The sequence below is a fragment of the Bos grunniens genome, chromosome 23 (assembly GCF_055505025.1).
Source record: "Bos grunniens cultivar Pamir isolate PY7600 chromosome 23, Bosgru_T2T1.0, whole genome shotgun sequence".
NCBI lineage: Eukaryota > Metazoa > Chordata > Mammalia > Artiodactyla > Bovidae > Bos > Bos grunniens.
In genome coordinates, this window is record NC_141187.1 from 1,362,708 (window position 1) to 1,379,184 (window position 16,477).

The 16,477-nt window shown below is 40.5% G+C and overlaps 1 protein-coding gene across 1 annotated transcript in view; it reads left to right on the forward strand.

Moving 5' to 3' along the window:
- The first annotated feature begins 326 nt into the window (after positions 1 to 326).
- Positions 327 to 16,477, forward strand: part of LOC147346494 (liprin-alpha-1-like) — a 46,186-nt gene continuing 30,035 nt past the window's right edge. Inside the window, exons 1-3 of the mRNA XM_086370603.1 lie at positions 327 to 495; positions 8,344 to 8,432; positions 9,898 to 10,420. Coding sequence (XP_086226729.1) covers positions 10,367 to 10,420 — 54 coding nt within the window. The 5' untranslated portion in view covers positions 327 to 495; positions 8,344 to 8,432; positions 9,898 to 10,366. The remainder of the gene's footprint in view (positions 496 to 8,343; positions 8,433 to 9,897; positions 10,421 to 16,477) is intronic.

Here is a 16,477-nt window from a genome sequence, read left to right on the forward strand (position 1 = left end):
CACTCTCAGCACCCACCTCTTAATCAATTCCAATCCCCGGGTTCCCAGGGGGCACGCTGGTTCTCAAACAGGTTTTGGTGGTCTCTCAATAATAGGGTTCCAGGCTTGAGTGATGAGAGTCGCTGCACTGTCTCAGCAGGGAAGGGAGGGAGAGCTTTGCAAAGGGGACTGAGGGCATTTAAGAAAAGCTTCCAGAGCGCGGAACGACTCTGCTGGAGCAGGACAGGGCCAGGCATCAGCCTCGGCACGAGGTAAAGAGCAACAAAACCTGCAGACGGGTATCCAGAAGCTGGGTTCAAAATAGGAGCGCTCGGCCGAGCGTGCTCAGCGCGCCTGCGCCGTACGTGCGTGCGCATGTGCCGCGGCCATCGCGAAAGCTCTCGGTCGCTCAGAGGCGCACACTGGTGGTCCTCGCTCGCTCCGTTTACCTGAGCGACCTTCGGCCGCCCCCGGCCGGCGCCGCAACCCCCCGGGAGCCCGGCCCCGAGGTGTGAGGTGAGCCCCGGGTCGTGCAGGCCCCTTCCCGTCCTGCTCAGCGGGAAAAGGACTTGGGAGTGGGGACTTAGGAGGTGCCGCCGCGGCTGCCCGCTCCTCGGTCTAAGCCTGTGCCAAAGAGGCACGAGCAGCTGCGGCACCTCCTCCTCAAGGACTGTTATTCTCGTCTCTGACAAAACAAAAGCCTTGGGCGCTGTGCTGTGGAGGGGTGTCTCCGGGCTTTCTCGGGGTGGGTGGCGGGCTGGCGGGGGAGCGAGTTTGGGGCTGGGCGGACTGTGCGAGGACTGGATTAACCCTCTTGGTCCTGAATCTGCGCCGAGCAACCTGGTCGAGTGTGGCCCACGCACCCTGCACGCCGCCCTCGGCCCAGCCCTGGGGCTCGGTAGGCGGCGCAGGGGTGGGTGGCGCTCCCGGGCCCCTGGGGGCTGTGGGTGGAGCACGCGGATGCTGGCCGGGAGGACGATGCACGGAGGGCTGGGTGCGGGGGTGTGGGCAGCATCGCAGCATCTGGACTGCTTCCTGTTTCTAGTCCTGAAAGGTGTCCCCTCTCCTCCCTCCCATCAGTTTTGCAAAGTCTGCATATTCCTCCTTGAGGCTTTCCCCTCTGCCCCCTTGGAGGCTCCGTGTGTTTGCCCTGGGGTACCTCGGGGAGGTTCATCCATAGCCTCTGAAATAAGGTTCTGTTAAACATTTCAAGACATTCTAACATCTTCCTAGAGGCCTTTTTCAGAATTAGTTGCCTTCCTCAATAAGAGAATAAGGGGTGGTTTTTTCTTTCTTTCTTTTTTTTTTCTTAACAAAAACATATGCCACTAATTTAGGCAGAGGAGTCAACTCGAAGTTGCAAAATATCTAGGAAGGACAAAAGGTCTGGTTTTGGGCCCAGAATAAATGAAATTTTGAATTTTTGTTCCCTTTCTGAATGTAGGCAGACAGAGCAGCAGAGCAGACCAGCAGCTATAGAAATAAATGACTGCTCTATAAGATTGGTCAGACAATATCTTATTTTATAGAAGTAGTTTGGAGAGACCTGTAATGTTTATATAGGGGAATTGGGTTACTTGGCAAGGCCAATACCACAGGAGCAAGGAAACAAACACTTGACAAGGGGGATGTTAACCTCCCTCTTGAGCCTTCTGAAGCCGTTAGTGGCATGCTAACAGTCAAAGGGATGGATAAATCCGTAGTTCTGTTATTAAGAACCAATTACTCCTCAAGATAATGATTTCCCTCCGTCCTTTTTTTTTTTTTTAACCCATCCGTACTTTTAAGCAAATAAATACCATCTTTTTCCTCTATAAGAAGAAGGGGGAAAAAAAGTGTTTGTTTGAAGTACCAAACCACAACATAGAGGTAATAAGACAGGAAAGTGATGTAAAAGTTTAAGTGGGCAGGCTTGCAAGGATGTAGCTGAAAATAAAAGATAATTGAGATGCAGTTCTTCTTACAGTGTTGCCTTTTATTTAGTGAAATAAGAGGTTCCTCCTCTACTCCCCTCCCCACAAATGCTTTGAAACTGTCAGGAAAATAAGGTAATTAGTTTTCAGGAAGCATTTAACAGGAGGCTTCCTGTGTGCTGTTTTGGATCTGTCAGAAATTCTCTGTTCCTTATTAATTCCTAAATACTCAAGCGTCTCCTGGGGGCTGAGGAATCCAGGCATTTCCTTCATTAGATTTTCTATACGGAGATAAGTACCCTCTCCTTCTTGTGAACCATACAGTAAAAGTGATTGTTTACAACTCTCTCTCTCTTTAATATGGATCGCCTATGTTTTGTAAGTCTGGAATTTTAATCTTTACATTTGCTGAGAATAACTACCTTGTAAGACAGTCTATATGCTCACACCATGTTAATTAAAACACCTTTGCTCCATCAGAGCTCTGATTCCCGTGTCTTTCTTTTTCTCTATCAGGCTATTTCTTTGGAGCACAGAAGCCCTCTGAATTCACTTTTCTGCCCAGGCTTCTAAGACCCCCTTGAGAAGGTGTTGTGCGCCTTCACCGCATTGAGAGGGAGCCTGAGGCCTCTGTGAACTGAGCGAACCCCGTGCCAGGGGCTTTCTTGGCTTTCTGCGTAAACCAAGGAATATCAGCCTCTTTCTCTCCTTTACTTTCTTATCGTCGACTCTGGACCACCAGGGTCTGGTCCGTTAAAGGACCTCAACAATTAGTAAAGCCTATCGTCTAACCTTCTCTTTCCTCCTCCTCCGTTTTTTCTTTTTTCTTTTTCTCTTCCACTAATATTCCCTGCCTCTACATCTCTCCTAAATCTACCAGTGCCCTATTAATAGAGGAAGAAAGGACTTTAGGTTCTTTGATCCCTTTTTTCATCTTAGGTATTGTATTCCTCTGACCTTTATTTTGTGCTTTGAACATTTAGGTGGATTTTTCTAGAGAGATCCCAGCCATGATTGAGATATTTGAAGTAGGGAGACTTGCTGCTGCTGCCACCAAGTCACTTCAGTCGTGTCCGACTCTATGCGACCCCATAGACAGCAGCCCACAAAGCTACCACATTCCTGGGATTCTCCAGGCAAGAACACTGGAGTGGGTTGCCATTTCCTTGTCCAATGCATAAAAGTGAAAAGTGAAAGTGAAGTTGCTCAGTCGTGTCCAACTCTTGGCGATCCCATGGACTGCAGTGCACCAGGCTCCTCAGTCCATGGAATTCTCCAAGCAAGAGTACTGGAGTGGGGTGCCATTGCCTTCTCCGGGGAAGCTAAATAGTAAAGTGCACGTTCTTTTTTTGTATGTCACAGTGTTGTGAGCGAGTCATCACTGGGCAAAGAGAGGGGATTTTAAACTCACTGTAAGTCCTCTGTTGCCCACTTGACAGGCAAAACATCTCTCTCCCCAACTTAAATTTCATAAGTGTTAGTAAAACTGTGAGATTTCATACTGAAAACTTATTCTGAGCATGTTAGTTTGTTGATGTTAGACTGCTGTTGACTTTTATTTTCTTCAGGAGACATGTGCTAGGAAACAGTTCTTACTGCATCTTTACCTTCTTTCATAGGGAACAGCAGTGTTGGCCTCAAGCATTTTTTAACCTCTAAATCTCTAGAATTAGAGACATTTAAAGCTGCAGCTGCCCACAAAAAGAGCAGTAGTGCAAATGAAAAGCAAAACTTTGAAATATGTATGAGAGGAATTGTTCAGTATAGATTTGGGAGAAGAAGGGTCACAGCATCTTGAGGAAAGAAGTGAAGGTTTTTAATAGTGGCATTTCCAGAAGGTTAGGAATGAATGTTTGAAGAGTAGCAGCTCCTCTTTGAGTAGAAATTAGTTTTAACTGACTGTTGCATCAGAAATGATGAATCTGTCTTTGAGTTACAATTTGTTATGCTGAGAACTAGCAATAGTTTTGGGGGATCCAAGGAATGCACTGTGAATGAAGTTTAAGAAAAAACAACTAGGCTGCTGCTGCTCCTGCTAAGTCACTTCAGTCATGTCTGACTCTGTGCAACCCCATTGACTGCAGCCTACTAGGTTCCTCCATCCATGGGATCTTCCAGGCAAGGGTACTGGAGTGGGGTGCCATTGCCTTCTCCAAACAACTAGGCTAGTAGGCCTAAAAAAAAAATCCTGGTCCTCAAAGTTTATCTCATTAAACTAATTTTATAGTTAAAACATGCAACCATGCTAAAGGGGAAAAAAAAATCAGGAGCTTGATATTAGAGCATTTCCTGAACACATTTTAATGGAACAGGGAAATGAGGCTGGAATTTCAACCTGTTTTGTTTTTTTTTTTTAAAGTCCAGACTCTGGCCATCTTTTAGGACTTCCCTGGTGGCTCAGATGGTTAAGTGTCTGCCTACAATGCGGGAGACCTGGGTTCAATCCCTGGGTTGGGAAGATCCCCTGGAGAAAGAAATGGCAACCCACTCCAGTACTATTGCCTGGAAAATCCCATGGACAGAGAGGCCTGGTAGGCTACAGTCCATGGGGTCGAAAAGAGTCGGAAACGACTGAGAGACTCCACTTCACTTCACTTCTGGCCATCTTTTAACTTTCCAGTTTTAGTTTTAAAAGATCTTCTGCTTCTGCTGTCTCTAGAATTAAAAGTATATATAAGTTGTAAGATGGCCTGGATTTTGATGCCTACTATTCATTTTAGTTTTGAAATTTATTTGTTTTTCCTGTATTTTTTTAAGCCCCATCACTCAGCACACTGGAAGATTAGAATATCTTTTGTAATCAGTGGATGAGTAGACGGACTTTAAAAATGAGATAATGTAGCAAAGTGATACCTTGAGATTCGTAAGAATCTAGGCCCTATGAATTAAATATGCTACTGCTAAATCGCTTCAGTCATTTCCAACTCTGTGCGACCCCATAGACGGCAGCCTACAAGGCTCCTCCACCCATGGGATTTTCCAGGCAAGAGTACTGGAGTGGGTTGCCATTGCCTTCTCTGATGAATTAAATATGGAGCAGAGATCAGCCCTGGGATTTCTTTAGAAGGAATGATGCTAAAGCTGAAATTCCAGTACTTTGGCCACCTCATGTGAAGAATTAAATCATTGGAAAAGACTCTGATGCTGTGAGGGATTGGGGGCAGGAGGAGAAGGGGACGACAGAGGATGAGATGGCTGGATGGCATCACTGACTTGATGGACGTGAGTCTGGGTGAACTCCGGGAGTTGGTAATGGACACGGAGTCCGGGCTTGCTGCGATTTATGGGGTCGCAAAGAGTCGGACATGACTGAGCGACTGAACTGAACTTTTTATCATCAAAAGAGAACTGGTAAATTGGGGAATATCAGATTTCTGATGTTACACATTGATAAAAATTAAAATGTAGGGTTAAATGTATCTAGTCCTTTTTGTTTTCTGATGAAATAGTCATCAGGTCACTTAACTGGAAATTAGTTTTCCACATATATTGCTCTGTAAAGAAGTGAATGTCTTCGCTCAGGGTTAGGGCATGAAAAACTGTTGCCAGACCCCTCACTTTTTACTGGTCCTTGATGCCTGAGACTGTTCCCTCCAGTTAATCCACCAATTCCCTTTATTCAACTGAGATTCTGCAGATTGCTATAGTAAAAGATATAATATCAAAAAGAATGGAAAAAATCTTTTAACCTTTATGTGATCAGTTGCTGTATTTGGTCAGTATTTCCTGGTTTCCTCAATCTTCTGTGTCCTCTCTGAAACTTACAGCTTCTTCAAGGATGGTTCTCTTAGGAAAAAGGACTGTTGCTATGCATACTCACGTGATCCTGATTAGAAGCATTCATTTCATTATGTTATTGAAAAGCAACTTAGAATATATATCAAAAGTTTTTTTTTTAATGTGCATAATATTTGGTTCAGCTGAGAGGTGATCTGATTTTTTTCAGTATTCAAAACCAATTTTTGACCCATTCTAAATTTATCATCATTTTTTTTTGCTTTTCTTGCTACCTGTAGTAGGGTATTTTTGTGTCCCTTGGCTTGTTATTTAATCAACAGCCAGTAAATCATTGATTCAAGTAGTAGTATTGTCAGCAGACATTCACAGATTTAGCACTTAATGTTCCCATACATAAATAACATGCGACAGACTTTAAAATACCATTGCAGCATTTATAATACTTTACTACTTTTTTGTTTTGTTTTTGTTTTTTGACCACGCTGTGCAGCTTGTGGGACCTTAATTCCCTGACCAGTGATGAAATGCGAACTCCCTGACAATCACTGGATTGCCAGGGAAGTCCCTATAATATTGTATTTTTAAACAGTTCAGGTAATTTTATTCTGTTCCGTGTATGTATATTTTTGACAGAAGTGGGAGACTATATGCTGTTTTGTAAACCATTTAAAATTCTATTTTTCAGTTTTTGTATTGTTACTGTCTTTTGAAGTCAGTATATACAGATCCTGCTCATCATTTTTAGTTAGTGTGTTATATGTGGTTGTACCTTAGTTTAACCAGTTCCTTATTGGCAGACTTTCAGATTGTCTCTGGGTTTTTGTACTAACATTTCAGTTATACATCATGTATACTTGTGTTTACTTTCTTAGCATAAATTGTAGAATAGGTCTGCTGAATCAAATTATATACATTTTAAGGGCTTTTGATGTCCATAGCTATTTTTTTTTTTTGAAATACCAACTAGTTTGCTTTTCCTCCAGTAGTATTTGAAAATGGAGAATTTCCTGGCGGTCTAGTGGTTAGACACTCCACTACTCTGGCCCGGGTTCAGTCCTTGTTTGGGGAACTAAGATTCTGCAAGCCGTGTGGGACAGCCAAAAAAAAAACAAAAAAAAAGTACTTCCAAGTGTTGGAATGTTGAATATATTCCTTTTTCTGCACCCTCTCCTATACTGTGTTCTGTTATTCTTACTTTGCTCATCTGATTGGCAAAAATGTAAAATATCATGTTTGTATGTTTTTATTAGTAAAGTTGAGTATCTTTTCATATGTTTTTTGGCCATTTGTAAATTTATGTCCTTTTTCAATTTTTCTATTAAGGTAGTATTCTTTATCTGCTTTTTAAAAAATTCATTTTAGATACTACTTTTGCTAAGCACATAATTATGTGCAAATATCCTGTACTGTTTTAAGTTATTCTATTTTAGAATAGCATTTCTCAAAATATGACTTATAGATCACTTGTAACAGTACAGAGATAATCGTTAGAATGCATGTATATAATTCATTTTCCAGAGGTTCGGATTTCTTAGACCCATGGGGTTTCTATGAATCTACTGCACATTAAAATTAGGGAACCTCTAATTTGGAAGAAATATGAATTCCTTAATATTTTTACTGTTCCTATTTTTCTTCTTGTCTCATGGCATTCTACTGTTTTTTCTTATTTATCTTAATAATCATAAACTAGTCTTAATGTATTAAGGTTTTATCCTATCCCAGCCTAACAATAATTTTACAAAAATGTTTGGATATATGGAAATTTGAATGTTAAAGTACATAAAGGAAAGCACTTTTGTAAGTCTGTGAGAAGTATTGTTTGTAAATGAGGCAAAAGGAATAACTGAGGGAAAACCAAGTAAAATAGAGTAGACAGAAGTATAAGGGGGTTTCTCATCTAGTTTAAAAAACTCAATATTACTTTGTTTCTTCCTCAAGTTTTGTGTGGTCATCTTCTTTGAACCATCAATTTAGAACCCATACAGCTTGAATAATAGTCTAAATGAAAAATTTGAGATTCTCATTGTTATACACATATTCAGTAGGGAGCAATGTTCCCTTTAACTTTTTTTAAGTTGCAAGCAGATGAACATGCTGCATAAGGAGCAAACTACAAAAATGGAACTTCTATGGATGTTTGATACTGTAGCCAAATAAAGCGTTCAGGGCTTATTTGACACATTTAATGATATGCATAATTGTTACCGTGCTGCATGATAATTAAGCTTAAATATACATGACTGTGTTTAATATCTCTTTTCCATAGCCAGACATCACATTTCTGGGCCCAGCTTGAAGGAGGAAAAAATATGGCAGGCCAAGAAGCTTTAACAGATATTTCTGGTTTAGAGATTTCCGTATTAGAGAGATGAAACGTTTGGGGCAGAGGTTGCTTGTAACTTTGGTGTCTCTAATTCCTAAGGTTGTAGACTTTACTTTTCTCTTCTTCTACTCAAGACCATATGCTTGGGGGAGAAATTGGGAAGATTCAGCCATGGCTTTACTTTCTCCAAATAGTTTTTTCTGCCCAGTAATGAAAGCCTGGGATGCAGAGGGCCCTGTCATTGGTAGTGTGCAAAGGACAGTTTCTTTCTCTGCTTTAGCCAAGACGGTTCAAGTTCTCTGTCACAGGCCCTAATATCTATTTGAGTTGTCCTGTTAACCTGGGTCTCTGAGAATTTCTGAACCTGACTTTCTCATGTTTTCCCAGCTGAGGTTGTGTACTTGAAACAGAAGTATTTGACATCTGTGAAGCAAAAGTAAAGTAAAAGCAGACTTAACATCATTACAAAACCAAATGTAAGTATGATAGTTTTAGAATACGCTTTTTTCCTACCAATCCTGCCTTCCACTCTACCTACCCTTCCAGCCCCAAAAGAGATGCATATTTTTGTCCCTAGAAAAAAAAGTGAATGTGAAAGTTGCATCCAACTCTCTGCGACCCCACGGACTGTAGCCTGCCAGGCTCCTCTGTCCATGGCATTCTCCAGGCAAGAATACTGGAGTGGGTTGCCATTTCCTCCTCCAGGGAATCTTCCCAACCCAGGGATCGAACCCATGTCTCTAAGGGATCGAACCCATGTCTCTAGCATTGCAGGTGGATTCTTTACCATCTGAGCCACCAGGGAAGCCCCCAGGAAAGGCAGTGTCAAATCCAACTCTGAAACTTGGTAAAACTCTTCACTGGAAATCATTCATATTCCATGCTGTAACTTTCTAGAGTTGACTCTTCTCTGCAGCCTGACTGTGTATAATGAAGCATTTGTTGGTCAAACGTTTTCTCCATCTATGTACTGAATTTTTGTACTATCTAAAAGGATGAAGCATTGTTGGGAAAATGTCCTGATACTACTTTTAGAATCTTCTGTTTGCCAGTTCAGTATTGGTTGATAGAAGTAAGTCTTTGTATCTGCTGTCATTCAGTAATAAAACTACCTAAAGTTTGATGTTGCTTTACCTTTTATAGAGTGCATTATTTTATAATTCACTCATACATCTTTGATAGGGAGGTGCAATTTTTAGAAAGGAAAGTTCTGAGCTCAGAGAAGTTAAGTGATTCACATGGTTGGAAAGAGGCTTCAATCCATATCTTTTGATTTCTTTATAGTTTACACCTTTCACAGATACCATCTGCTGAATCATGTAATGATTAAAACGTATATAATAACATTTAAATAACTTGTTACTAAGTGTGGCAGATATTTAAATAAAATTTAGGACAACAGCATGCAAGTTTTTCAAAATGGATCAATTATGTCTTGTGACAAATGAAAAACTACCACTGTAGATGGGAAATTAAACTATATGTTATATAAACAACTGAGGGAGGAAATAGTGCTTTCCTTTAAATGCTGTTTATGGATTCTCTTGTATATCTATAGCAAGAATGAGAAGGTAGAGAAAGTGTTGTATTTTTTCTGAAATATCCATGTATTTTATCTGTAAGGCAGTCAAAGTTTGTGATTGTTGTTGTTAGCCACACGCCTGGCACTTGGAATTTTAGTTCTCCACCAGGGAGTGCACTGGAGCTCATCAGTGGATGTGTGCAGTTTTAATTACTGGACCACCAGAAAGTCCCAAAGGCAGTATTTTAAAATTTCTCTTTCTAGTAGCTGATTGTTAGTGTGTAGAAGCGCAACTGATTTTTGTATACTGATTTTGTATCCTGCAACTTTACTGAGCTAATCGAAGTTTTAATATCAAGCTTGCAATATTTTAAGAGGAAATTGCTAATTTCACCCATTTTTTTTCAATTATTTTTCAGATATTTCAGTCAAAGGAAGAAATAGCTCTTCTCCTAAGATGGAACCTGTTGTTTGGGAATGTGGTTGATCAGCTTGACACGTTGGCCACATGGTACCCGATGTAAGAAAATGAAAAGAAGAGGCAAGATGATGTCATTTTCCCATATTGTGAAACCAAAAACAAATGCCTTTTGTGAGACCAAGCTAACAAACCTCTGACGGTGCAGAGTAATTCTGTTTGAAGAACTTAACAGTAAGATAGAAGAAGTACTTTCAAGCTGAGACCTGTAGGTGTACAAAGATCTAAAATACATATTGAGTAGGCCTGATCATCTGAATCCCATTCAATCGAGAAAGTGTGGCTATGGGTTGGATCATCTTTTGACTGTGGCCCTTGACTATGTTTGTGGGCCAAACCGGTGGGCACAGTTTATTTTCTTTGAGCCTATTACCTTGAGGGTGTGCCAGGATTTGCCTTACACTGCCTTCATGCCCAATCTTCTGAATCACTATGACCAACAGATGGTAGTTTTAGCAATGGAGGTAAGACTTCATCTATTATTTGGCATATCATAGAAAATTATTCTTGTATTGCCCTTTTAATCAGTCTAATGAATGTGTTTGATAAACACCAGGAACAACTAACATGTTATTTTTAACTGCATCTTGTACATTAAAAAGTTATGTATTTAGGCTCAGACTCTGATAGATTGAAGATTTCATGTTTGGGGGATGTTACTTATCTGAGTTTTCAGATATTATTCTTTTATGAAGAACTTTGAAACATTGGAACTGGGGAAGTAATAGCTTTTCAGAAGTTTAAATTGTCCAAGTTATGGTTACATCTTTTCTGTTATTTGATAATAAGACTTTAAAGAGCAGACTATAATAATAATATTCATAATTCACTTAGTAAATATTGAAGGTTACATGATTTTGAAAATGGGTGCTTTGGTTCAGCCTTTAGGCTGGTGAGTGTACAGTATTTACATTGTCTTAAATAGTTAAGATGGTATCCTGGTCTTACTATCTTTACATCAATTTAAGAACAGTAACTCCCAAGCAGTGATAGAGGTTTTGTTGTGTGAATTATCTGTTCTTGACCTCTCAATACGTCATGAAAATCTGTTGCCTTACTTGAATTTTTCTAATGATAATTCTTTAGGCACTTTTTATTTATTTATTTATTTTTATTATTATTATTATTTTTTACTTTACAATATTGTATTGGTTTTGCCATACATCAACATGCATCCATCATGGGTATACACGTGTTCCCCATCCTGAACCCCCCTCCCTCCTCCCTCCCCATGCCATCCCTCTGGGTCATCCCAGTGCACCAGCCCCAAGCTTCCTGTATCCCACATCGAACCCGGACTGGCGATTCGTTTCTTATATGATATTATACATGTTTTAATGCCATTTTCCCAAATCGTCCCCCCTCCCTCTCCCACAGGGTCCAAAAAACTGTTCTATACATCTGTGTCTCTTTTGCTGTCTCGCATACAGGGTTGTTGTTACCATCTTTAGGCACTTTTTAATTATTTTACTTTAGAAGCTATGACAAATTAATGGATACAGTTAATAATAGGTTTAAATAATTTTGTATGTGTTTCAACAGTGGTTTTAGAATTGTGGACAAAGATATGTTTACCAGATAGGAATTGGAGCAGTAAACTGTGACAACAAGAGGTAAAAGCTTTGGAATTGTATAAACTGCAGCAGCAGCTACCACTTTCTACCTGTATTACTTTGGTCAAGTTACTTGGGCTTTCTTACCATTGTCACTTTGCTTGTAAAATAGAGTTAACACTTTGGAAGATACAAAATGAAGTGTTGATACAAAATGAAGTGTTTATAAAGTATTTGGCACAGTACTTTTGGAGTAAGTTCTGTTAAAGTGATAGCTTTTACCGTTTTCTCATATTCTAAGATTAATGTAGCTACATAGTACATAGAATTTAAAGTTGTTGTTGTTGTTTTAATTTTAGTCTTTAAGTCTTTGTTACAGTGCTTTCAGCAAATCGAATACTACTTATTTTGGAATCTTCATTTTATTGTAAAATTCAAAGATTTAATACTTCCAAGTAAACTAGCATAAATCTGGGAAATTTTGTAGAAAGATGATTATTCATAGATTTTGAAACGTAGAGGGCAAGTTGTATAGTCCAAATACTTGAAAATATTGTAGAGGTTGAATAAAATATTTCTGCTCTTCCACTGACTACACACAGTCTAACTGGTAAGGAGAGATTTGGTATAGACTGTTAGAGTGGGTATATGAAAATGGGTATTGGTTTAATATAGGAATTTGGTTCCTTGCATGGTAGTCCCTATTGGGTGTTAAAACTACCCAGTTCTCTCACCAAAAAAATGAAGGAGGACTATCTTTGGTTCTGGTATCATTTTAAGTCAGTATAATTCCTTTGGAAAGCAAATAGAGTTGTCAGAAATAAGTCATAAAGATTTATATACTGATTTGGGTTTAACTTTTGCCTCTTTCACGTAGTAGCTTTCAGACTTTGAAATTAAGTCACCTAACATCTCTGTGATCTGGAGAAGGAAACCCACTCCAGTCCTCTTGCCTGGAAAAGCCCATGGACAGAGGAGCCTGGTAGGCTACAGTCCATGGGGTCGCAAAGAGTCAGACACGACTGAGTCACTTCACTTCACTTCAACATCTTTGTGAAAATCATTTGTGAAAAGGCACTAATAACAAAAATACTTTGAATGGCTATTAGGATTAAATGAGAGATTTAAGTAGCTAGCACAATGCATGATGCAGAATAGATGGTCCAGAAGTGTTACTTCTATTCCAAATTTCATTTCTAAGTGACCCTAGAGAGAAAGTACTAGAAAGACGATGTATTTGTTTCATATGAATTTGCATCTCTCATTGTGGCCTCCTGGGGGTTTCATAATGGTGGCATGGTGAGCTGTCTCTGTCCTCTCTTCAAACATGCCCATATAGGCTAGACATTTTACTGGCAGTGAGACTGCATCTTTTTGAATTTCACTCCTTCTAGGGAGAGCACCTAGATGTGTAAGAGAAAGCTCTGGTGATATGAAGTGATGTCGGGGATAGTTGGCTTGGTTGTCATATCAGGCCAGTGATGTCACTGACAGAGTCTCCTGACAGTCTGAGAGTGTAAAGTTTCTGTAATAGCAAAGGATATGGAAATTCAGCAATCAACACAGCACACTTGCAAATAGAAGTAAGGATTCTTAGATCCTTACAAGGACTTGTCTGCTGATGACTCCCTCCTGTCTCTGATTCCAGGAACTTTGGATCAGCTTGCCAGCTTTTAGTGGGAGCAAATAATTGGAGCAGGTAACCCCAGCACATTCTTGAGTGTTCTTTGTGGGACTGGATGAGTTGAAAGACATTTCCTAGGTAAAGCATCTTTCAGCAGACCCAGGCTTCAAGCCTGCCTTGGGTTCATTCCTGTACTGATGTTTGGTGAAATCAAAATGAGTGCTTCGAATGAAATAATATATGGTATTGAGCTAAGGATGCCAGGAGAGAAATTGCAGAATTTGGGTTATTTCAAATTTGCTTATTATTGTTCACAATCAACAAGTTGGGTGTTCTTTCATTGGGTAGAGAGAATTCCTCCTCAATACTTCGATTGAAATTGGAACATGTTCAAATAAATGGGGTGAATGTCCATTTATTAAATTGGAGAAAAGATCCTTGTTAGTATGTTAGTATGTTTATTTCTCTTTACAAAACGTGCATTTATACACAAACACACACGTTAAATTTTTCTTAAGTTCTTAACTTGATGTCTGTCTTTTCCCCGAGTATTGTGGCTTTTGGTAGAAACAAGATTGCTCATTCCTGAGTTTGGCACACTGTTTTGAACTGTCTCAATTGCCAAGTACATGGTACAGTATAGTTGTCTCCAATGTACAATTGACATTGTACAGGAGACAGGAATCAAGACCATCCCCAAGAAAAAGAAATGCAAAAAAGCAAAATGGCTGTCTGAGGAGGCCTTACAAATAGCTGTGAAAAGACGGTAAGGAAAAGCAAAGGAGTAAAGGGAAGATATCCCCATTTGAATGCAGAGTTCCAAACAATAGCAAAGAGAGATAAGAAAGCCTTCCTCAGCGATCAGTGCAAAGAGATAGAGGAAAACAATAGAATGGGAAAGACTAGAGATCTCTTCAAGAAAATTAGAGATACCAAGGGAACATTTCATGCAAAGATGGGCTCAATAAAGGACAGAAATAGTAGGGACCTAACAGAAGCAGAGGATACTAAGAGGTGGCAAGAATACACAGAACTGTCCAAAAAAGATCTTCATGACCCAGGTAATCACGATCGTGTGATCACTCACCTAGAGCCAGGCATCCTGGAATGTCAGGTCAAGTGGGCCTTAGGAAGCATCACTACGAACAAAGCTGGTGGACGGGATGGAATTCCAGTTGAGCTATTTCAAATCCTAAAAGATGACGCTGTGAAAGTGCGGCACTTGATATGCCAGCAAATATGGAACACTCAGCAGTGGCCACAGGACCAGAAAAGGTCAGTTTTCATTCCAATCCCAAAGAAAGACAAAGGCAAAGAATGCTCAAACTACCGCACAATTGCACTCATCTCACACTCCAGTTCAGTTCAGTTCAGTCGCTCAGTCGCATCCGACTCTTTGCAACCCCATGAATCGCAGCACGCCAGGCCTCTCTGTCCATCACCAACTCCAGGAGTTCACTCAGACTCATGTTCATCGAGTCGGTGATGCCATCCAGCCATCTCATCCTCTGTCGTCCCCTTCCCCTCCAGCCCCCAATCCCTCCCAGCATCAGAGTCTTTTCCAATGAGTCAACTCTTCGCATGAGGTGGCCAAAATATTGGAGTTTCAGCTTCAGCATCAGTCCCTCCATTGAACACCTGGGACTGATCTCCTTTAGGATGGGCTGGTTGCATCTCCTTGCAGTCCAAGGGACTCTCAAGAGTCTACTCCAACACCACAGTTCAGAAGCATCAGTTCTTCAGCACTCAGCTTTCTTCACAGTCCAACTCTCACATCCATACATGACCACTGGGAAAACCATAGCCTTGACTAGACGGACCTTTGTTGGCAAATTAGTATCTCTGCTTTTCAATATGCTATCTAGGTTAGTCATAACTTTCCTTCCAAGGAGTATGCGTTTTTTAATTTCATGGCTGCAGTCACCATCTGCAATGATTTTGGAGCCCAGAAAAATAAAGTCTGACCCTGTTTCCACCATGTCCCCATCTCTCTGCCATGAAGTGATGGGACCGGATGCCATGATCTTCGTTTTCTGAATGTTGAGCTTTAAGCCTACTTTTTCACTCTCCTCTTTTACTTTCATCAAGAGGCTTTTTAGTTCTTCTTCACTTTCCTGCCATAAGGGTGGTGTCATCTGCATATCTGAGGTTATTGATATTTCTCCCGGCAGTCTCGATTGCAGCTTGTACTTCTTCCAGCCCAACAATTCTCATGATGTACTCTGCATATAAGTTAAATAAGCAGGGTGACAATATACAGCCTTGACGTACTCCTTTTCCTATTTGGAACCAGTCTGTTGTTCCATGTCCAGTTCTAACTGTTGCTTCCTGACCTGCATACAGGTTTCTCAAGAGGCAGGTCAGGTGGTCTGGTATTCCCATCTCTTTCAGAATTTTCCACAGTTTATTGTGGTCGACACTGTCAAAGGCTTTGGCATCGTCAATAAAGCAGAAATAGATGTTTTTCTGGAACTCTCTTGCTTTTTCCATGATCCAGCGGATGTTGGCAATTAAGTAATGCTTAAAATTCTCCAAGCCAGGCTTCAGCAATACATGGAAAGAGAACTTCCAGATGTTCAAGCTGGTTTTAGACAAGGCAGAAGAACTAGAGATCAAATTGCCAACATCCGCTGGATCATGGAAAATGCAAGAGAGTTCCAGCAAAACATCTATTTCTGCTTTATTGACTATGCTAAAGCCTTTGACTGTGTGGATCACAATAAACTGTGGAAAATTCTGAAAGGGATGGGAATACCAGACCACCTCACCTGCTGCTTGAGAAACCTGTATGCAGGTCAGGAAGAACTGGACATGGAACAACAGACTGGTTCCAAATAGGAAAATGAGTACGTCAAGGCTGTATATTGTCACCCTGCTTATTTAACTTCTATGCAGAGAATATCATGAGAAACGCTGGGCTGGAGGAAGCACAAGCTGCAATCAAGATTGCCGGGAGAAATATCAATAACCTCAGATATGCAGATGACACCACCCTTATGGCATAACGTGAAGAAGAATTAAAGAGCCTCTTGATGAATGTGAAAGAGGAGAGTGAAAAAGTTGGCTTAAAGGTCAATATGTAGAAAACGAAGATCATGGCATCCGGTCCCATCACTTCATGGCAGAGAGATGGGGAGACAGTGGAAACAGTGGCTGACTTTATTTTTGGGGGCTCCAGAATCACTACAGATAGTGATTGCTGCCATGTTATTAAAAGATGCTTACTCCTTGGAAGGAAAGTTATGACCAACCTAGACAGCATATTAAAAAGCAGAGACATTACTTTGCTAACAAAGGTCCGTCTAGTGAAGGCTATGGTTTTTCCAGTGGTCATGTATAGATGT